Source organism: Octopus bimaculoides, chromosome 1 (genome assembly GCF_046866305.1).
Source record: "Octopus bimaculoides isolate indiv1 chromosome 1, ASM4686630v1, whole genome shotgun sequence".
Taxonomy (NCBI): Eukaryota; Metazoa; Mollusca; class Cephalopoda; order Octopoda; family Octopodidae; genus Octopus; species Octopus bimaculoides.
In genome coordinates this window covers 192,733,153-192,757,793 of record NC_142928.1, presented here as the reverse complement: position 1 = coordinate 192,757,793, position 24,641 = coordinate 192,733,153, and the positions used below count along the sequence as shown (strand labels likewise).

At 35.4% G+C, this 24,641-nt stretch overlaps 1 protein-coding gene across 1 annotated transcript in view; it reads right to left on the bottom strand.

The window, feature by feature from the left end:
- LOC106877592 (uncharacterized) overlaps positions 1-24,641 on the bottom strand; it is an 80,643-nt gene that overhangs the window by 29,463 nt on the left and 26,539 nt on the right. Inside the window, exons 3-4 of the mRNA XM_089355945.1 lie at positions 22,066-22,194; positions 1,581-1,713 (exon numbers count right to left, since the gene is read on the bottom strand). Coding sequence (XP_089212071.1) covers positions 1,581-1,713; positions 22,066-22,194 — 262 coding nt within the window. The remainder of the gene's footprint in view (positions 1-1,580; positions 1,714-22,065; positions 22,195-24,641) is intronic.

Genomic DNA, 24,641 nt, shown 5'->3' with positions numbered 1-24,641 from the left:
AGTCGATTGCTTCAACCCCAGTCCCTCACAGATACTTTATTTCATCGACCATGAAAGGATGAAAGGTAAAGTTGACCTTGACTGGATTAGAACACAGAACACAAAGAGCCACAAGAAATATTACTTCGCATTTTGTTTGACACACTAACGATCCTGCCAGCTTGTCATCATCATCATCGTTTAACATCCACTTTCTATGCTAGCATGGATTGGACGATTTGACTGAGGACTGGCAAACCAGGTGGTTGCACCAGGCCCCAATCTGATCTGGCAGAGTTTCTACAGCTGGATGCCCTTCCTAATGCCAACCACTTAATTTGTAGAACTATCTTGGAAAGAATCTTATATGAACAGGGAAACTAAAATTACTGAGTCCACAGTATTAAAGAAAAAAAGACATTATGTAGTAAGAACTATGAATGCGACATATCACTGAGTAGAGTGTTTGACTCTCTAACTTTCTACAGTAAACCTTATTAGGGAAGACACCTAAGTTCTACATATAAGTGACTAATAAAGACTTCCCCTAGTACAGAGAAAAGACAGACAGATTGATGAATTTTAGAAATATTTAAATATGATGCGATAGACTGAACATGATGACACAATGGTTATATTATAAAAGGCAGGAATAAGCCAAGATACTTTATTACCAAACAAACTTCTTAGAAAACTGTAACATTGAAAGAATTACACTAAGAATCTGGAATCTTGTACTTACTAGAAATGTAATATCTAAGTCAGTCTGGGCATAATTTGTGGAGCAAAATTACTCTACAATAAGAATAAGTGGAGAAATCTATTATTCCCAGTTAATATGTAGATAATATAATTGATTTATATAGGTGCAGGCATGGATGTGTGATTAAGAAGTTTGGTTTGCAACCATATAGTTTCAGGTTCAGTCCCACTATGTAGCACCTTAGGCAAGAGTCTTCTACTATAGCTCCAGGCCAACTAATTGTCTTGTGAATAAATCTAGTATACAGAAATTGTGTTGAAGCCTGTCATGTGTGCATGTTTGTCTTATCCCCAGCCCCTTTTAACAACTGATGTTAGTTGGTTTGTGTCCCTGTAATTTTAGTGTTTTGGCAAAAGAGACTGATAGAATACTGAACTTAAAAATAGAACTGGAGTTGATTTATTCAACTAAAACCTTTCAAGACATTGCTCCAGCATGGCTGCAGTCCAATGACTGAAACAAGTGGAAGAATAAAACAATATGGGGAAATTTTATCTTGACAGTTTTTAAAAACATGCTATTTATGTTTTTACAGCTGTTGAACCCAACTTAAATCATTTGTTTTGTAATATGAGCTTTAGTTTGTGATGCAAAACCGAAATATCTGAAGTGTTTATTTGAAGCAAAACTGTGCCAAGTTTTACTACAAAAATTCAAACCAGTTCTGAATGTAAGCAAAGCAACTTGCATCAAGCATAGAGCAAGAACACTGCTAATAGACTCACAGTAAAATGCCGATTTGAATGTTTCCTTCTGGAGAGGTAGGCCTTGAATATAAAGAATGTAGTAAATGTCCATTCAACTGGTGTAATGACAGCCTTATTATCTGAAAACCTTACTTGAAGCCGATCCAAGAAAAATGGTACGAGAAATTACAGAAGTGCTTGGCATAGCATTGCAACTGCTTCCCGGTATCGTGATGTAATCGGCCAAGGTGAAGAAGTTCAACAAATGGGCGCCTCCTGAATTGACTGAAAAACAACAAAATTGCCGACTAGAGATTTACTCTTTGCTGATCACAAGAAACGACAAGGACACATTTCTTGTGATTAATAGGAAAAAAAAAAAGGACAATCTTGTATAACAAGTGTAAAAGATCAGCACAAAGGTCGACATTAAGGTAAAGTTCCTATATACATGCCAGGTCAGAGATGCTTAAACACAGCCCATGTGAAGCTGCTTCAGATAAATGTGCAGAGAAAAAAGTTCAATTTCATTCTGCAATAGTGATTTCACGCTGATTTTTTTAATTTACAATTCTTTTAACTCCATATCTAGTTTGTGTGAATTTACCAACACAAAACATGAATCAAGTTTCATTAGACTAACTAATGAGAATGCCAGTTGTTAGAATTGCTTTTCATTTTACTTCATCTGTTTATTTTTCACGAAAACTGTTTTTGCAGAAATATAACAGTATAGTGGAACTGTTACATATTGCACGTAGTTTTGGTAAAAGTAATACAAAGAAGAATTAGCAGATGATTGCAATCCAGACCAAAACGGGATTAATATGTCTCTTTTGCAAGAAACAAAACCAATTTAAACACTTGACTTTGGCTGTGTGGTTAAGAAGCTTGCTTCCCAACAACATTGTTCTGGAAACAGTCCAACAGTGCAGCACACCTTGGGCAAGTTTCTTCTACTGTAGCCCTGGGCCAAACAATGTTTTGCGAGTGAATTTGGTAGATGGAAATTGTGTGGAAGCCTGTTGTATATGTGTATGTGTGGCTTTGTGTTTGATACCCCTACCACTTGATAACTGGTGTTGGATAATGTCCCAGTAACTTACCAGTTTAGCAAAAAATACTGATAAAATAAGTACAATTTGTTTGACTAAACCCTTCAAGGCAGTGTTCCAGCAGTCCAATTATTGAAATAAGTAAAAGATAAAATACAGTAAAAGTACAAAACCAAAATTAACTATAGGTAATGTTTATATAGAACCTAACTCAAACAAGGATATCCCAACAACAAAACAGCTCTTTTGATATCATTAACTAGATCCAAAATAAAATAGAATAATACCACTGTATCCAGTAGACTGAAAATGCTTCATAATATCTTCCCCCAACAGATATTCAAAGATGTCTCTGACAAATAATAAGGAATGGATTTCGCCAATGAAAAATCTAACACAACTTTGAGAAAAACCACCTGCTTTTTGTGGAAAACTTCTAATAGAGAACTTAAAGCCATTCACAAACCTTTGTTCTTTCCCATGATCCTTTAAATGCCATCTATACTTCACCTTTCAAATTATTTACTACCACCTTTTAAGTCAACACTCTATTAACAATCTTTTGCCTGCCTTTTATTATGAAATTCTATATTTGAGAAACAATCAAATTCATAATTATGTCTTTCGATAGTTGCAAACTCCTTGTGTAGATGCAAGGGCTCTCTCCAGACACTTCTTCCTGCTTATCAGCAGGTATAGCTTGATAGTATAATCATGCTCATACAGATTGTTTTTACGTACCAATATATCCATGAGCAAACATAAACATCCTCTTGGCCTTCTTACCCATAAACCGACAGAACAATTGAATATATGATAGATAGGAGAGAGAGGACTGCACTAGCACTTGGCTGATATGCATTTTTAGCTGAGTAGATTGAAGTAGTATAAAATGAAGTGCCTTGCTCAAGCACACAATGTGCTGCTTGGTTCACAAATCGAACCTATGACCTTGTAGTTGTGAACTGAACAGTCTAATCACTAGATCATAGACATGAGATAGTAAAGATAGCCAAACACAGGCCTGTTACTCCATGTTGGAACTGCCTCTCAAGTTAGCAGCGCTGCCAGATAAAAAACATTCATTGCAATGAAAACAACAATAAAAAGGCCTGTCTGAGAAAAAGAGGCTCTACTTCAGAGATTAAAGAGACCCTCTAATCAAAATCCTTCTTCAAAGACACAAAGAGGACAATACCCCTCACACAAAAGGATCTAATTTCAAATGAATCAACATGAACCAAGTATATTTTCACTAGATTTCCAAAAGAACCAACAAAATGAAATGAGGACTAATTACATTTCTTACATGTAGACTAATTTTATATCTGATATGTGAACTAACTATGTGTATTTTTGAAATGAAGATTAACTAAGTAACGGCATTACTGAAATTGGGACAATCTGTTTCAGAAATGAGAACTAACTATATTTTTCAGATGTTAAAGTGTCAATTCCAAAATGTCTGTGTTCTCTTCTTCCCACAACTTACCCAAATTTCTAAATGTCACTATTTCCATCATAGTTTCCACCTTACTGTCACTATTTACCAACATATATTACCAGTTTATTTCCTTATTCATAAAAACTTATGCTCATGTTTCCAAAAGTGTGCACTGACCATAGATATTCTACACTTCTAAGAGAATAATTAACTATATTTCTGAGAGGAGGACTAAATGTATTTCTGAGAGATGGATGAACTGTATTTCTGAGAGAAGGATGAACTGTAGTTCTGAGAGAAGGACTAACTGTATTTCTGAGAGATGGACTAACTGTATTTCTGAGAGATGGACTAACTGTATTTCTGAGAGATGGACTAACAGTATTTTTGAGAGATGGACTAACTGTATTTCTGAGAGATGGACTAACTGTATTTCTGAGAGATGGACTAACTGTATTTCTGAGAGATGGACTAACAGTATTTCTGAGAGAAGGACTAACTGTATTTCTGAGAGATGGACTAACAGTATTTCTGAGAGAAGGACTAACTGTATTTCTGAGAGGACTAACTGTATTTCTGAGAGATGGATGAACTGTATTTCTGAGAGAAGGATGAACTGTAGTTCTGAGAGAAGGACTAACTGTATTTCTGAGAGATGGACTAACTGTATTTCTGAGAGATGGACTAACTGTATTTCTGAGAGATGGACTAACAGTATTTCTGAGAGATGGACTAACTGTATTTCTGAGAGATGGACTAACTGTATTTCTGAGAGATGGACTAACTGTATTTCTGAGAGATGGACTAACAGTATTTCTGAGAGAAGGACTAACTGTATTTCTGAGAGATGGACTAACTGTATTTCTGAGAGATGGACTAACTGTATTTCTGAGAGATGGACTAACTGTATTTCTGAGAGATGGACTAACTGTATTTCTGAGAGATGGACTAACTGTATTTCTGAGAGATGGACGAACTGTATTTCTGAGAGAAGGACTAACTGTATTTCTGAGAGGACTAACTGTATTTCTGAGAGATGGACTAACTGTATTTCTGAGAGATGGATGAACTGTATTTCTGAGAGAAGGATGAACTGTAGTTCTGAGAGAAGGACTAACTGTATTTCTGAGAGATGGACTAACTGTATTTCTGAGAGATGGACTAACTGTATTTCTGAGAGATGGACTAACAGTATTTCTGAGAGAAGGACTAACTGTATTTCTGAGAGGACTAACTGTATTTCTGAGAGATGGACTAACTGTATTTCTGAGAGAAGGACTAAGTGTATTTCTGAGAGAAGGACTAACTGTATTTCTGAGAGAAGGACTAACTGTATTTCTGAGAGATGGACTAACAGTATTTCTGAGAGATGGACTAACAGTATTTCTGAGAGAAGGACTAACTGTATTTTTGAGAGAAGGACTAAGTGTATTTCTGAGAGAAGGAGTAAGTGTATTTCTGAGAGAAGGACTAACTGTATTTCTGAGAGATGGACTAACTGTACTTCTGAGAGATGGACTAACTGTATTTCTGAGAGATGGACTAAGTGTATTTCTGAGAGATGGACTAACTGTATTTCTGAGAGATGGACTAACTGTACTTCTGAGAGATGGACTAACTGTATTTCTGAGAGATGGACTAACTGTAATTCTGAGAGAAGGACTAACTGTAATTCTGAGAGATGGACTAATTGTATTTCTGAAAGGACTAACTGTATTTCTGAGAGATGGACTAACTGTATTTCTGAGAGATGGACTAACTGTATTTCTGAGAGAAGGACTAACAGTATTTCTGAGAGAAGGACTAACTGTATTTCTGAGAGATGGACTAATTGTATTTCTGAGAGATGGACTAACTGTATTTCTGAGAGAAGGATGAACTGTAGTTCTGAGAGAAGGACTAACTGTATTTCTGAGAGAAGGACTAACTGTATTTCTGAGAGATGGACTAACTGTATTTCTGAGAGATGGACTAACTGTATTTCTGAGAGATGGACTAAGTGTATTTCTAAGAGAAGGACTAACTGTATTTCTGAGAGATGGACTAACTGTATTTCTGAGAGAAGGACTAACTGTATTTCTGGGAAATGGACTAACTGTATTTCTGAGAGAAGGACTAACTGTATTTCTGAGAGAAGGACTAACTGTATTTCTGAGAGATGGACTAACAGTATTTCTGAGAGAAGGACTAAATGTATTTCTGAAAGATGGACTAACTGCATTTCTGAGAGGACTAACTGTATTTCTGTGAGATGGACTAATTGTATTTCTGAGAGATGGACTAACAGTATTTCTAAGAGAAGGACTAACTGTATTTCTGAGAGAAGGACTAATTGTATTTTTGAGAGAAGGACTAAGTGTATTTCTGAGAGATGGACTAACTGTACTTCTGAGAGATGGACTAAGTGTATTTCTGAGAGATGGACTAAGTGTATTTCTGAGAGATGGACTAACTGTATTTCTGAAAGAAGGACTAAGTGTATTTCTGAGAGATGGACTAACTGTATTTCTGTGAGATGAACTAACTGTATTTCTGAGAGAATGACTAACTGTATTTCTGAGAGATGGACTAACTGTATTTCTGAGAGGACTAACAGTATTTCTGAGAGATGGACTAACTGTATTTCTGAGAGAAGGACTAACTGTACTTCTGAGAGAAGAATGAACTGTATTTCTGAGAGAAGGACTAACTGTATTTCTGGGAGATGGACTAACTATATTTCTGAATGAAGGACTAACTGTATTTCTGAGAGATGGACTAAGTGTATTTCTGAGAGATGGACTAAGTGTATTTCTGAGAGATGGACTAAGTGTATCTCTGAGAGAAGGACTAACTGTATTTCTGAGAGATGGACTAAGTGTATTTCTGAGAGATGGACTAAGTGTATTTCTGAGAGAAGGACTAACTGTATTTCTGAGAGAAGGATGAACTGTATTTCTGAGAGATGGACTAACTGTATTTCTGAGAGATGGACTAACTGTATTTTTGAGAGATGGACTAACTGTATTTCTGAGAGATGGACTAACTGTATTTCTGAGAGATGGACTAACTGTATTTTTGAGAGATTGGCTAACTGTATTTCTGAGAGATGGACTAAGTGTATTTCTGAGAGATGGACTAAGTGTATTTCTGAGTGAAGGATGAACTGTATTTCTGAGAGATGGACTAACTGTATTTCTGAGAGATGGACTAACTGTATTTCTGAGAGAAGGACTAACAGTATTTCTGAGAGAAGGACTAACTGTATTTCTGAGAGATGGACTAATTGTATTTCTGAAAGGACTAACTGTATTTCTGAGAGAAGGACTAACTGTATTTCTGAAAGAAGGATGAACCGTATTTCTGAGAGATGGACTAACTGTATTTCTGAGAGAAGGATGAACTGTAGTTCTGAGAGAAGGACTAACTGTATTTCTGAGAGAAGGACTAACTGTATTTCTGAGAGATGGACTAAGTGTATTTCTGAGAGATGGACTAACTGTATTTCTGAAAGAAGGACTAAGTGTATTTCTGAGAGATGGACTAACTGTATTTCTGTGAGATGGACTAACTGTATTTCTGAGAGAATGACTAACTGTATTTCTGAGAGATGGACTAACTGTATTTCTGAGAGGACTAACAGTATTTCTGAGAGATGGACTAACTGTATTTCTGAGAGATGGACTAACTGTACTTCTGAGAGAAGAATGAACTGTATTTCTGAGAGAAGGACTAACTGTATTTCTGGGAGATGGACTAACTATATTTCTGAGAGAAGGATGAACTGTAGTTCTGAGAGAAGGACTAACTGTATTTCTGAGAGAAGGACTAACTGTATTTCTGAGAGATGGACTAACTGTATTTCTGAGAGATGGACTAACTGTATTTCTGAGAGATGGACTAAGTGTATTTCTAAGAGAAGGACTAACTGTATTTCTGAGAGATGGACTAACTGTATTTCTGAGAGAAGGACTAACTGTATTTCTGGGAAATGGACTAACTGTATTTCTGAGAGAAGGACTAACTGTATTTCTGAGAGAAGGACTAACTGTATTTCTGAGAGATGGACTAACAGTATTTCTGAGAGAAGGACTAAATGTATTTCTGAAAGATGGACTAACTGCATTTCTGAGAGGACTAACTGTATTTCTGTGAGATGGACTAATTGTATTTCTGAGAGATGGACTAACAGTATTTCTGAGAGAAGGACTAACTGTATTTCTGAGAGAAGGACTAATTGTATTTTTGAGAGAAGGACTAAGTGTATTTCTGAGAGATGGACTAACTGTACTTCTGAGAGATGGACTAAGTGTATTTCTGAGAGATGGACTAAGTGTATTTCTGAGAGATGGACTAACTGTATTTCTGAAAGATGGACTAACTGTATTTCTGTGAGATGAACTAACTGTATTTCTGAGAGAATGACTAACTGTATTTCTGAGAGATGGACTAACTGTATTTCTGAGAGGACTAACAGTATTTCTGAGAGATGGACTAACTGTATTTCTGAGAGAAGGACTAACTGTACTTCTGAGAGAAGAATGAACTGTATTTCTGAGAGAAGGACTAACTGTATTTCTGGGAGATGGACTAACTATATTTCTGAATGAAGGACTAACTGTATTTCTGAGAGATGGACTAAGTGTATTTCTGAGAGATGGACTAACTGTATTTCTGTGAGATGGACTAACTGTATTTCTGAGAGAATGACTAACTGTATTTCTGAGAGATGGACTAACTGTATTTCTGAGAGGACTAACAGTATTTCTGAGAGATGGACTAACTGTATTTCTGAGAGATGGACTAACTGTACTTCTGAGAGAAGAATGAACTGTATTTCTGAGAGAAGGACTAACTGTATTTCTGGGAGATGGACTAACTATATTTCTGAGAGAAGGATGAACTGTAGTTCTGAGAGAAGGACTAACTGTATTTCTGAGAGAAGGACTAACTGTATTTCTGAGAGATGGACTAACTGTATTTCTGAGAGATGGACTAACTGTATTTCTGAGAGATGGACTAAGTGTATTTCTAAGAGAAGGACTAACTGTATTTCTGAGAGATGGACTAACTGTATTTCTGAGAGAAGGACTAACTGTATTTCTGGGAAATGGACTAACTGTATTTCTGAGAGAAGGACTAACTGTATTTCTGAGAGAAGGACTAACTGTATTTCTGAGAGATGGACTAACAGTATTTCTGAGAGAAGGACTAAATGTATTTCTGAAAGATGGACTAACTGCATTTCTGAGAGGACTAACTGTATTTCTGTGAGATGGACTAATTGTATTTCTGAGAGATGGACTAACAGTATTTCTGAGAGAAGGACTAACTGTATTTCTGAGAGAAGGACTAATTGTATTTTTGAGAGAAGGACTAAGTGTATTTCTGAGAGATGGACTAACTGTACTTCTGAGAGATGGACTAAGTGTATTTCTGAGAGATGGACTAAGTGTATTTCTGAGAGATGGACTAACTGTATTTCTGAAAGAAGGACTAAGTGTATTTCTGAGAGATGGACTAACTGTATTTCTGTGAGATGAACTAACTGTATTTCTGAGAGAATGACTAACTGTATTTCTGAGAGATGGACTAACTGTATTTCTGAGAGGACTAACAGTATTTCTGAGAGATGGACTAACTGTATTTCTGAGAGAAGGACTAACTGTACTTCTGAGAGAAGAATGAACTGTATTTCTGAGAGAAGGACTAACTGTATTTCTGGGAGATGGACTAACTATATTTCTGAATGAAGGACTAACTGTATTTCTGAGAGATGGACTAAGTGTATTTCTGAGAGATGGACTAAGTGTATTTCTGAGAGATGGACTAAGTGTATCTCTGAGAGAAGGACTAACTGTATTTCTGAGAGATGGACTAAGTGTATTTCTGAGAGATGGACTAAGTGTATTTCTGAGAGAAGGACTAACTGTATTTCTGAGAGAAGGATGAACTGTATTTCTGAGAGATGGACTAACTGTATTTCTGAGAGATGGACTAACTGTATTTTTGAGAGATGGACTAACTGTATTTCTGAGAGATGGACTAACTGTATTTCTGAGAGATGGACTAACTGTATTTTTGAGAGATTGGCTAACTGTATTTCTGAGAGATGGACTAAGTGTATTTCTGAGAGATGGACTAAGTGTATTTCTGAGTGAAGGATGAACTGTATTTCTGAGAGATGGACTAACTGTATTTCTGAGAGATGGACTAACTGTATTTCTGAGAGAAGGACTAACAGTATTTCTGAGAGAAGGACTAACTGTATTTCTGAGAGATGGACTAATTGTATTTCTGAAAGGACTAACTGTATTTCTGAGAGAAGGACTAACTGTATTTCTGAAAGAAGGATGAACCGTATTTCTGAGAGATGGACTAACTGTATTTCTGAGAGAAGGATGAACTGTAGTTCTGAGAGAAGGACTAACTGTATTTCTGAGAGAAGGACTAACTGTATTTCTGAGAGATGGACTAAGTGTATTTCTGAGAGATGGACTAACTGTATTTCTGAAAGAAGGACTAAGTGTATTTCTGAGAGATGGACTAACTGTATTTCTGTGAGATGGACTAACTGTATTTCTGAGAGAATGACTAACTGTATTTCTGAGAGATGGACTAACTGTATTTCTGAGAGGACTAACAGTATTTCTGAGAGATGGACTAACTGTATTTCTGAGAGATGGACTAACTGTACTTCTGAGAGAAGAATGAACTGTATTTCTGAGAGAAGGACTAACTGTATTTCTGGGAGATGGACTAACTATATTTCTGAATGAAGGACTAACTGTATTTCTGAGAGATGGACTAAGTGTATTTCTGAGAGATGGACTAAGTGTATTTCTGAGAGATGGACTAAGTGTATTTCTGAGAGAAGGACTAACTGTATTTCTGAGAGATGGACTAAGTGTATTTCTGAGAGATGGACTAAGTGTATTTCTGAGAGAAGGACTAACTGTATTTCTGAGAGAAGGATGAACTGTATTTCTGAGAGATGGACTAACTGTATATCTGAGAGATGGACTAACTGTATTTTTGAGAGATGGACTAACTGTATTTCTGAGAGATGGACTAACTGTATATCTGAGAGATGGACTAACTGTATTTTTGAGAGATGGACTAACTGTATTTCTGAGAGATGGACTAAGTGTATTTCTGAGAGATGGACTAAGTGTATTTCTGAGTGAAGGATGAACTGTATTTCTGAGAGATGGACTAACTGTATTTCTGAGAGATGGACTAACTGTATTTCTGAGAGAAGGACTAACTGTACTTCTGAGAGAAGAATGAACTGTATTTCTGAGAGAAGGACTAACTGTACTTCTGAGAGAAGAATGAACTGTATTTCTGAGAGAAGGACTAACTGTATTTCTGAGAGAAGGACTAACTGTATTTCTGAGAGAAGGACTAACTGTATTTCTGAGAGAAGGACTAACTGTATTTCTGAGAGAAGGACTAACAGTATTTCTGAGAGAAGGACTAACAGTATTTCTGAGAGATGGACTAAGTGTATTTCTGAGAGAAGGACTAACTGTATTTCTGAGAGATGGACTAAGTGTATTTCTGAGAGAAGGACTAAGTGTATTTCTGAGAGATGGACTAAGTGTATTTCAGAGAGAGAAGGACTAAGTGTATTTCTGAGAGAAGGACTAAGTGTATTTCTGAGAGAAGGACTAAGTGTATTTCTGAGAGAAGGACTAAGTGTATTTCTGAGAGAAGGACTAACAGTATTTCTGAGAGAAGGACTAACTGTATTTCTGAGAGAAGGACTAAGTGTATTTCTGAGAGAAGGACTAACAGTATTTCTGAGAGAAGGACTAAATGTATTTCTGAGAGAAGGACTAAGTGTATTTCTGAGAGAAGGACTAACAGTATTTCTGAGAGATGGACTAAGTGTATTTCTGAGAGAAGGACTAAGTGTATTTCTGAGAGAAGGACTAACTGTATTTCTGAGAGAAGGATGAACTGTATTTCTGAAAGATGGACTAAGTGTATTTCTGAAAGGACTAACTGTATTTCTGAGAGATGGACTAACTGTATTTCTGAGAGAAGGATGAACTGTATTTCTGAGAGATGGACTAACTGTATTTCTGAGAGAAGGACTAACTGTATTTCTCAGAGACGGACTAACTGTATTTCTGAGAGATGGACTAAGTGTATTTCTGAGAGAAGGACTAAGTGTATTTCTGAGAGAAGGACTAACTGTATTTCTGAGAGAAGGATGAACTGTATTTCTGAAAGATGGACTAAGTGTATTTCTGAAAGGACTAACTGTATTTCTGAGAGAAGGACTAACTGTATTTCTGAAAGAAGGATGAACTGTATTTCTGAGAGATGGACTAACTGTATTTCTGAGAGAAGGACTAACTGTATTTCTGAGAGAAGGACTATGTGTATTTCTGAGAGAAGGACTAACTGTATTTCTGAGAGACGGACTAAGTGTATTTCTGAGAGATGGACTAAGTGTATTTCTGAGAGAAGGACTAACTGTATTTCTGATAGACGGACTAAGTGTATTTCTGAGAGAAAGACTAAGTGTATTTCTGAGAGAAGGACTAACTGTATTTCTGAGAGATGGACTAAGTGTATTTCTGAGAGAAGGACTAACTGTATTTCTGAGAGATGGACTAACTGTATTTCTGAGAGAAGGACTAACAGCATTTCTGGGAAATGGACTAACTGTATTTCTGAAAGAAGGACTAACTGTATTTCTGAGAGAAGGATGAACTGTATTTCTGAAAGATGGACTAAGTGTATTTCTGAAAGGACTAACTGTATTTCTGAGAGAAGGACTAAGTGTATTTCTGAAAGAAGGATGAACTGTATTTCTGAGAGATGGACTAAGTGTATTTCTGAAAGGACTAACTATATTTCTGAGAGATGGACTAACTGTATTTCTGAGAGATGGACTAACTGTATTTCTGAGAGAAGGACTAACTGTATTTCTGAGAGATGGACTAACTGTATTTCTGAGAGATGGACTAACTGTATTTCTGAGAGACGGACTAACTGTATTTCTGAGAGATGGACTAAGTGTATTTCTGAAAGAAGGACTAACTGTATTTCTGAGAGAAGGATGAACTGTATTTCTGAAAGATGGACTAAGTGTATTTCTGAAAGGACTAACTGTATTTCTGAGAGAAGCACTAACTGTATTTCTGAAAGAAGGATGAACAGTATTTCTGAGAGATGGACTAACTGTATTTCTGAGAGAAGGACTAACTGTATTTCTGAGAGAAGGACTAAGTGTATTTCTGAGAGAAGGACTAACTGTATTTCTGAGAGACGGACTAAGTGTATTTCTGAGAGATGGACTAAGTGTATTTCTGAGAGAAGGACTAACTGTATTTCTGAGAGATGGACTAAGTGTATTTCTGAAAGAAGGATGAAATGTATTTCTGAGAGAAGGACTAACTGTATTTCTGAGAGATGGACTAACTGTATTTCTGAGAGAAGGACTAACTGTATTTCTGGGAAATGGACTAACTGTATTTCTGAAAGAAGGACTAACTGTATTTCTGAGAGATGGACTAAGTGTATTTCTGAGAGAAGGATTAACTGTATTTCTGAAAGAAGGACTAACTGTATTTCTGAGAGAAGGACTAACTATTTCTGAGAGATGGACTAAGTGTATTTCTGAGAGAAGGACTAACCGTATTTCTGAGAGATGGACTAACTGTATTTCTGAGAGAAGGACTAACAGTATTTCTGAGAGATGGACTAACTGTATTTCTGAGAGAAGGACTAAGTGTATTTCTGAGAGAAGGACTAACAGTATTTCTGAGAGAAGGACTAACTGTATTTCTGAGAGAAGGACTAAGTGTATTTCTGAGAGAAGGACTAAGTGTATTTCTGAGAGAAGGACTAACTGTATTTCTGAGAGATGGACTAACTGTGTTTCTGAGAGAAGGACTAAGTGTATTTCTGAGAGAAGGATTAAGTGTATTTCTGAGAGAAGGACTAACAGTATTTCTGAGAGAAGGACTAACTGTATTTCTGAGAGAAGGACTAAGTGTATTTCTGAGAGAAGAATGAACTGTATTTCTGAGAGATGGACTAAGTGTATTTCTGAGAGAAGGACTAACTGTATTTCTGAGAGATGGACTAACTGTATTTCTGAGAGAAGGACTAACTATATTTCTAAATGAAGGACTAACTGTATTTCTGAGAGAAGGACTAAGTGTATTTCTGAGAGATGGACTAAGTGTATTTCTGAGAGATGGACTAAGTGTATTTCTGAGAGAAGGACTAACTCTATTTCTGAGAGAAGGACTAACTGTATTTCTGAGAGACGGACTAAGTGTATTTCTGAGAGAAAGACTAAGTGTATTTCTGAGAGAAGGACTAACTGTATTTTTGAGAGATGGACTAAGTGTATTTCTGAAAGAAGGATGAAATGTATTTCTGAGAGAAGGACTAACTGTATTTCTGAGAGAAAGACTAACTGTATTTCTGAGAGAAGGACTAACTGTATTTCTGAGAGATGGACTAATTGTATTTCTTAGAGATGGACTAAGTGTATTTCTGAGAGAAGGACTGACTGTATTTCTGAGAGAAGGACTAACTGTATTTCTGAGAGAAGGACTAACAGTATTTCTGAGAGAAGGACTAAATGTATTTCTGAGAGAAGGACTAAGTGTATTTCTGAGAGAAGGACTAACTGTATTTCTGAGAGAAGGACTAACTGTATTTCTGAGAGAACGACTAACAGTATTTCTGAGAGATGGACTAAGTGTATTTCTGAGAGAAGGACTAAGTGTATTTCTGAGAGAAGGACTAACTGTATTTCTGAGACAAGGACTAACTGTATTTCTGAGAGAAGGATGAACTGTATTTCTGAAAGATGGACTAAGTGTATTTCTGAGAGAAGGACTAACTGTATTTCTGAAAGAAGGATGAACTGTATTTCTGAGAGATGGACTAAGTGTATTTCTGAAAGGACTAACTGTATTTCTGAGAGATGGACTAACTGTATTTCTGAGAGATGGACTAACTGTATTTCTGAGAGAAGGATGAACCGTATTTCTGAGAGAAGGACTAACTGTATTTCTGAGAGAAGGACTAACTGTATTTCTGAGAGACGGACTAACTGTATTTCTGAGAGACGGACTAAGTGTATTTCTGAGAGGTGGACTAAGTGTATTTCTGAGAGAAGGACTAAGTGTATTTCTGAGAGAAAGACTAACTGTATTTCTGAGAGAAGGATGAACTGTATTTCTGAAAGATGGACTAAGTGTATTTCTGAAAGGACTAACTGTATTTCTGAGAGAAGGACTAACTGTATTTCTGAAAGAAGGATTAACTGTATTTCTGAGAGATGGACTAACTGTATTTCTGAGAGATGGACTAACTGTATTTCTGAGAGAAGGACTAACTGTATTTCTGAGAGAAGGACTAAGTGTATTTCTGAGAGAAGGACTAAGTGTATTTCTGAGAGACGGACTAACTGTATTTCTGAGAGAAGGACTAACTGTATTTCTGAGAGAAGGACTAACTGTATTTCTGAGAGAAGGACTAACTGTATTTCTGAGAGATGGACTAAGTGTATTTCTGAGAGAAAGACTAAGTGTATTTCTGAGAGAAGGACTAACTGTATTTTTGAGAGATGGACTAAGTGTATTTCTGAAAGAAGGATGAAATGTATTTCTGAGAGAAGGACTAACTGTATTTCTGAGAGAAAGACTAAGTGTATTTCTGAGAGAAGGACTAACTGTATTTCTGAGAGATGGACTAACTGTATTTCTGAGAGATGGACTAAGTGTATTTCTGAGAGAAGGACTGACTGTATTTCTGAGAGAAGGACTAACTGTATTTTTGAGAGATGGACTAACTGTATTTCTGAAAGAAGGATGAACTGTATTTCTGAGAGATGGACTAAGTGTATTTCTGAGAGAAGGATGAACTGTATTTCTGAGAGATGGACTAAGTGTATTTCTGAGAGAAGGACTAACTGTATTTCTGAGAGAAAGACTAAGTGTTTTTCTGAGAGAAGGATGAACTGTATTTCTGAGAGATGGACTAACTGTATTTCTGAGAGAAGGACTAACTGTATTTCTGAGAGAAGGACTAAGTGTATTTCTGAGAGAAGGACTAACTGTATTTCTGAGAGAAGGACTAACTGTATTTCTGAGAGAAAGACTAAGTGTATTTCTGAGAGGAGGACTAACTGTATTTCTGAGAAAAGGACTAACTGTATTTCTGAGAGATGGACTAAGTGTATTTCTGAGAGATGGACTAAGTGTATTTCTGAGAGAAGGACTAAGTGTATTTCTGAGAGAAGGACTAACTGTATTTCTGAGAGATGGACTAACTGTATTTCTGAGAAAAGGACTAACTGTATTTCTGAGAGATGGACTAACTGTATTTCTGAGAGAAGGACTAAGTGTATTTCTGAGAGATGGACTAAGTGTATTTCTGAGAGATGGACTAAGTGTATTTCTGAGAGATGGACTAACTGTATTTCTGAGAGAAGGACTAACTGTATTTCTGAGAGATGGACTAAGTGTATTTCTGAGAGATGGACTAAGTGTATTTCTGAGAGAAGGACTGACTGTATTTCTGAAAGAAGGACTAACTGTATTTCTAAGAGAATTATATTTCTGAGAGAAAGTATAGCTATATTTCAGAGAACGGCTAACTAAGTTTCTGAATGAATGGCTAACTATATTTCTAAGAGAAGAACAAACTATAATTCTGAGAGAAGGGCCAACTGTATATCTGACAGGTGAACTAACTATATTTCTAAGAAAAGGACAAACTTATATGGCTGAGAGAACTAAATATACATTTGTGAAATAAAGACTAACTATATTATCTAGATTACTGAGATTGGGACAATATATGTTTCTAAAATGAGGACAACAATATTTCTGAGAAGAAGTTTAACAATATTTTAGGGATGAAGACTAATTATTATGTGTGTGAGATGGTGACTAAATATATTCATATGAGAAGGGCAAAATATCTGAAAAGATGACTAACTACATTTCTGAGATGAAGACTATATCTATAGTTTCTGAGACAGAGATTCACTAAATTCCAGAAATGAGAACTATATTAGTGAGATAAGGACTATTTTAGAGAAATGTGGACTATCTATATTTCTAGGGTGAAAACTATATTTCTACGATGAGGACTATTTATAGTTCTGAGATAAAGACAAGTTACATTTCAAATGGGGACTAATTATATTCCCAAGATAGCTTGAATATGTTCAAACTAATGTAAAATGCTTTGGTTGGTTAAGTATTGAAAATATATGTAAGCTCAGTGTTTGCACCAGTTTGCTGATGTGAGTAGGTCCTTAAAGGACGCACTTTTAAATGCCTTTCACTAGGCAGCAACCTATTTAAAAGTGAGGAATGTCAGTCTGTCCAGCGGCACTGGCAATGACCTCGATCGAATGTTTTGTTCACGTGCCACCAGCACAAGTGCCAGTAAGGCGACGCTGAAAATGCAGTTTACTGATTTCAGTTCTGTATTAATTCCAAATACTCAAGTTCTGATCCCAAGCATTTCATTAAAATAGTGGGTCTTAAATTTTCTGATCATCAACCTTAATCTATCAATTAAGCAACCATGTTAGCTTTTCTGTATCTATATTTTACTTATGTAGTGTGTTACAGCAAGTTTAGAGATACTGCATAACTTCAATTTTGTTGGACCTCACATAATATACCAACACTGGCCCTTGATAAAGAGAGCCCAGCAGCATATGCACATTTTTTTCTGAAGCACCACATCCTCCACCAAATTGAGAGTATAGTATTGTGAAGAAGAATGAGGGACAGCAGCTAAAGAATAGATTGAATAATGTGACCCCAGGTGTGGTGTGTCTGAGAAAAATGTCAGGATGATCATAACTGAAAAGCCTCTGAATATATGTCTGTTTAATTAGGGCTGCTATGGAGGTTCAATGATAACTGTGAAGGAACATGGGATGGTAACTAAGTTCTTATTTCAAAACACTGAAAAGCTTAGTGAACATTTTCACAAACATCACTGTCATCAAAAAGATTATCTAAGACCGCTTCATGCAGGGAGCTTTTAGTATCATTTCAGAATGTAGTCACACAACCATAAACCACAGGCATGACCATACTGTCCAAGTAGTTCTCTTTCCATGCGGTTTCAAGTTCAGTTCCACTACACAGAACCTTGGACAAATGTTGTCTACATGTGGGTGAATTTGACAGACAGAAAGTGAAAGAAGCTCATCATATGCATGTATGCGAATGTGTGCATGTGTTCATGAGCTTATTTACATTTGTATTTCTCTAAATATCAAAAACTATAAGCAGTGATGTTGTACTTTTCCCTGTCAACAAACCAATTAGCAGATGGTTTGTTGCTTTGCACCTTTGAAGACATATGGAATAAGAGATCCTTTACTTGCAAAACAGATAAGGGTTAACAACAGGAAAGGTATCCACTTGCAAAACAATGCCTCAATGATATATTCATCTAAACCTTGCTAGCATGGAAAATGAACAATCTAATGACCATATGATAATGTGTGAGAAAAAATAAAATAGCCTCCTGATGTTGATACAGAAAGAAAGAAGTACATTTATCTAAGTATTAAATGAGGTTATTCTGGAATTCCAACTTGTAGTCTAGCTGGTAAATGCTATTCAGTGTGTATACAAAGTAACTTTCCTATCAAACAATGTATATATTTGCTATCTGTTGATGTTAATTAGTGATGTAAGTGTAATGTTTAGACTTAATTTTCAATGACAATCTGTTATGGTGTAGAAAACAAATTCTAAAGAGAGGTTGAGGTAAGATTCCTATCTGAATAATAGATCAAAGCTATCAACAATCATCATTCAATAATTTATCAAGCTTTCAGTCTTGATTCTTTAAAACTATGAAAAATTCGAAATGAGTAATATAATAATAAATTATTTGTAGTATGAAAGTAATACACTGTTCTAAATGTAAGTAGATTTCTAAATGTAAGTAAATTTTTCTTTTTAATTAGGAGTAATTAACAGTTTTCAGTGTCATCTAATCCAGCTGAAGACAAAAGTATATTATTAGATAATATTCATTAAAAAAAAACACATACAGACATACAATAAAGAAAAAAAAAACATCATTGTAGCTGTATTTAAGTCAGTGTGTTAAATTTTAACTAGATAAGAAAAAAAATCCTTGTTATTCCTTAGTTTGTAAACTTAACAATACAAGCCTTTACCTTTGACGTGGTGGATCAAAGAATTATAATTGAAGTATTACAGAAATTGTGAAAAGAAATCTGAATGTAATCTGTATTAATTTATAGATTGAGAGCTAATATTTTATGAAGATGTTTCAATCAATTCGATAACCCACCAACAGAAAGGTTAAGGCTTGCATTTAAAACATGTTTTAAGGCATGCATTTGTAATAGTTTTTGTTAAATGTGCACCACCAATAGCTGATGAAATTGTTTGTATAGACGGTTGTGTAAAAGAATAGTAGCTAAATGCTCGGTCATCATTATCTTTTTATCACTCACTAGTCGGAGGAAGATGAAGATGTTCTTTTCAGATACAGCACAGCCACAGTAGCTGCAGATGGAAATGCCTTCAAGCTGTTCATGATGTGCATTGGTTCCAGATCAGCGCACGCAACAGACCAGCCATGCAACTGTAGCATTATGTAATGTCCAAGATGTGGCCTGTTTAGCAGTGTAACAAAGATGTATCGTCTGCCTGCAGAAAATAGAAAAAAAAAACATTGTCCAGTAACAGATTACCTTATGGTAACAATTTAAGTAGACCTTTCTCCTGTCGCTGTGAGATATCTGCTTTTGTTCCTTCTTGGTTGTTGGTGAACAGCAAATCAGCAAGAGTGAAGATATTGGATAAAAATTGCAGGGTGTAAATTTTGAAATACTGTGTTCTCTCATGAATTTTTTGATAAACCAATACTATGCATAAATGATAGCTGTAAAATGTTCTAAATTGAAGGGAACAAAGAACTGCCTTCAATAAAAAAACGTATTTCTGTATTTGTAAAGATTATCTTTAGTAATATAATGCTATACAAATGGTAACTTATCAGCATTTGGTGCACATTCAACTAATACCCATAATTATTCAAATCTACACTCACTTATATTATGTACGAGTAATTTTTAAAAAAATAACAAAATCATTAAAAAAAATATCATACAACCAAAATAAATAGACATTCACAGAAATTTAAATATTCCAGCAACAATAATGTTTCTTTTTCCTCCTCAAATCAAACTTTTTGACCATATACTCAAATGAAATTTTCTAAGAAATTCTGTTTCAATGCAAGCATAAAAGGGAAGAAAAATAATCCTTTTAAATAGTTTTGAAGAAAATGAAAAGAAAAATTTATAGAACCTTTCCCATATTAATGAGAAAGGAATGTGTCTGTATAAGGAAAAATAAAAGTTATTACTTTTTTTTAGGTTACTTTCTTACCCATTCATAATTATCAAACACTATCAAACTAAAATTATATTTTTTTGAATTGTGGGGAAAAAAATTAAGAACCACCCACTTATGTCATTATTTTAAAAGAATATTTCAGATTCTTTTGTTGAGACAAGTCCTTTTTTTTACAAACAAACACAATATAAATTAAATCAATCACTAGAAGTTATTCTACTGATGTCAGAAGGATCATTAAAATACAACTGACTGACCCTAGCAGAATTAGAAAGACATAAGTAAAAGCAGGGAATTAGATATTGTTTAATAATCTTAACTGGCTCTGCAACCATCAGTACCAGTAAATACCCAACACTTGTAATGGGGGCCAATGTGTGCCCGGAATACTGATGCAGCCACTACTCATAGTTTGCAAGCTGAGTGAATGATAGGGTTTTTATGGTTGCAGGTTGAAACTAGTCTTCTTTATTAAATATCAATTAATGAAATGAAAATATTTTGTCACACTTCCATTTCCTCTGAAAACAGATTTCTATGACTTTGGAAGAAAAAAAACTATAATTCTTGTTCTATATATAGATGCGTAACTAACAGCGCCAACAACTTTGACATTCTATCATGACAATGTAGCAAAAAATTCAAGGCTTTCTATGCTGCTTGTTGAATTTTAAAAAAAAAAAATCTTTTTGAGATTCTAGTAATTTATGTTGTCCAGTTTCTGGTACTGCTGACAAGTGATAAAAAAATTGGCTACTTTATATTATTAGTACTGATGATAGATTTCAAAAGAGTGTTGGACAAAAGACAGGACTATTTAACAGTATTTAGTCACATTTATGTTCTGATTCAAATCCCACAAAAAAACAGGCTTTTCACCCTTCTAAAGTTCAATAAATTAAGTACTTATCTACAGTTGATTTAATTGTCATCTGCAAATGTTAGAAATCATCATCATTATTGTTATTATTAATATTTCTTCCCAATACCTATTATTTTCCCAGTTTTGTAATCATTGTCATTCATCTGATAGGCTAAGTTTGTAACGTGGTTTCATTCAACACAAAGTTATTTTGCAAAACTTTTGAGAGAAGTAGCAATGCCACGACACTACATTTCCCTTTGTCTAAATATCCAAAGCTTTTCAGTTCCTATCCAAGTCTTACAATTCTACAGGGTGGTCATCTATAAATCTTTAAGAACAAAGTTCCATATTTTTGGAGATGAGTGCCCATAAATGAATCAACTCCTTTACTAAAGTGCAACATAATCTTATTGATTACTGAAAGATGTGAAGTAAAACTGAACCATGGTAAAATTTAAACAACAAAGATAATAATAATGTTATATATAAAATATCACTAAAAAAGGACTGAGCCTACCATACAAAAAAAAAAAGTAAAAAGCATCCAGGAAATTTAATTTTACACCTTTAGCAAAGATAGACCTATGTAATAATATACACACGCACGCCGTATCTGATGGCATAAAAGACCTATGGCCAGAATTTCAGGAAAAAAGTTTTAGTGCATTAAAGTTTATGGGAGGCTTAACTTTACATATAGGACCTGGGGCAATTTTTTGAGAGATTTGGTAGGGAAGAAGTACATCTTATATGCCATCAAATATGGTAGTAATTTCTGGCTTGAATTTTTTTTTTAATTATCATTTAATGTCAGGGATGGGGGGAAAAAAATTTCTATGCTGATACATTTTGAAAGGTGAAGTCAACCAGTTGTGTATTTACCATTCTATCATCAGCATCCGGTTCAAACAATCTTCTCCACAAGCATCCAAGTTGGCATCTCTATCTTCAGGGTTTATTGTGCAATCACAAACCATACGCCGTACTTCCCTCATTTGTTTTGATTTTTTCCTGAAGTTATAAATGAAAAGAATTCAGAGAGAGCACATTGTATTAACAATAAAAGCTATCAAGTAAAAATATTGCATTGAAACATTTTATAACCAATTTGGAACCATATAATTCACACATTATATATATATGGAAGTATGAACATTCATGCAGAAGAAAGAGGATGACTGCTTAATTTTAACAACTCTTGCATTACTAATGTTAACTTGATGACAATATTTTAACCAGTGATGTTTTAATGTATGGCTTGTATGAAGGTGGTGATGGTGGTTGACAAGTGAATTGGTGATAGGCATTGAAATAGAGGATTACTCGTTGGTTGGAAATATTTGTGGTTAGTTGTGGTTTGATACAAGGAAGGCTAAGATTAGGTGGACCTATGATGAAAGCCTTCCAACTATGGCCATTCATCTTCAATATCAGATACTTTTCTCTAATGTTTTTTTCTTCTTCTTAAAGTTATATATCATTGTTTTAATGACTGCCTTTTCCATGCTTGCATGAGTTGGATGAGACTTGTTGAGATTGTATTTTATGGCTGAATGTTCTTTCTCATGCCAACATGTACTTTAGCTTTTAGTTAAAATACTTTATTCCATGACTTTTGCATGACCAACAAGACCAATTAATGTGGGACATAAACACCATCACTTGCTGGTTGATAGTGTCTATGAGAAAGCATATAAACATACCCACTCACACACACGTATACAGTAATCCCTGGCCATATCGCGGTTAATTATTTAAGCTTATGTCAATTCCTCCATGGTGTTGTTTTGCATTTATAATAATATAAATATATACAAATTATAAAAATTTTTTAAAATATACTTTGCAGATTTTCACCTATCGTGGGGAGGGGGGTTTGGGCTGTAACACCTGTGATAGTTGAGGGATTACTGTATGTACATTTTCAATAGTAGAATTCAATGTAGCACACCACCAGATATTTCAGACTTTGTGCTTAGATCAACATTCCACTCATATATACATGCTGCATTATCTAAAAAAGGATAGGCTAGATTATTATAAACATGAGTCACTTAATATTTGAATATATTATAAGTGAAATGCCTGAAGAAAGTGGACATCTTCATAAGTTATCATCTGTATATTAAATGCATTTGAAATACACACACACACAGTTGGTGACCTTACTGTTGCCACATAAAAAGAACCCAGTTCACTCTGTAGAGTAATTGGCATTAGTAAAGTAGAAACCATGCCAAAGCAGACAGCATAGCTAGGCACAGTCTTCTGATTTGCCAGCTCCTGCCAAACCATTCAACTCATGCCAGCATGGAAAACAGCTGTTAAGTGATTATAATGATGATGATAATAACAACACACAGTTGGTTCACAAGATATTGGTACTATCCAAGACTAAAGTAAAAAGATGTCCCAAAATACCAAGCAGTGAGTCTGAACGAGAAAGCACTATTACAAAGCGAATGTCCTAACTAGACAGCCATGCCTGAGCCTATCCTGAGCATGTCTATACATGCTGGATATTGGTGGTATATGTGAGATATACATGCATGGTATATACCCTAAGTACCAGGGTGCTGAGAAACAACCTGCTTCACTTCATCAACATTTCATTGTTGTTTCACATCAGGTCAGCCTTGATTGAGCCAACTTCTGATCAAAGGCATTCCAACATCAACTACTACATCCATTATTCAAAGCATAACACAATATGTCCTTCTTATTTTAAGATGGTATGGTGTGATTTGAGGAAAATTCAGCTGCTATATTTAGCAGTTCAAACAACCATGCTAGGTGGGATGAGGGAGAAATGCTTGAGGGTAATGAGAAGGACATTGTCAGGGCTGATAGCTTTGTTGGTTTGAGGTGACCAGAGGGGTTTTTTTTTGGCACTTGGTATGTATGTACTCAATGTGGTGATCTGATGGTGTGAAAGAGGATAGATTTAGAGGGGATATATCATGTGTGTACAGAAATACAGATCACTGTGATGTTATTGCAGTTGAGGACTGAAAGAAAAGAGGTTTCTGCAAAGTTGGAGATGAGTGGCAGTCTTGGTGTATGAAAGTATTCATCACAGTCCAGACTGGTTTTGCAAAAATTGTAGTATAGGGTAAATGCCACCCAGTTCTTTTGAGGAGAGCAAATTTCCTCATGTGTATTTGCATGTATCAACACACACAGAGTGTATGTATATGTACCTTAAAGGGTATACTCTGCCCATACAACATCAATGCCTTTTCAATACAATTGCATGATTTGTTGTTGCTAAACTCCAAAAGGCCCATACAATGTAGTTTTGCATTACAGGGTTAAAATAAACCCTTCTACTTTCTTTTCTTGCACTCCTGTAACAAACATTGATTTAAGACATTTTGCTATGAAGCTACTGAACAGGATTCATCATCAGCAACAGCAATATCATTATTTTCACATCTACTTTTCCATATCGGCATGGG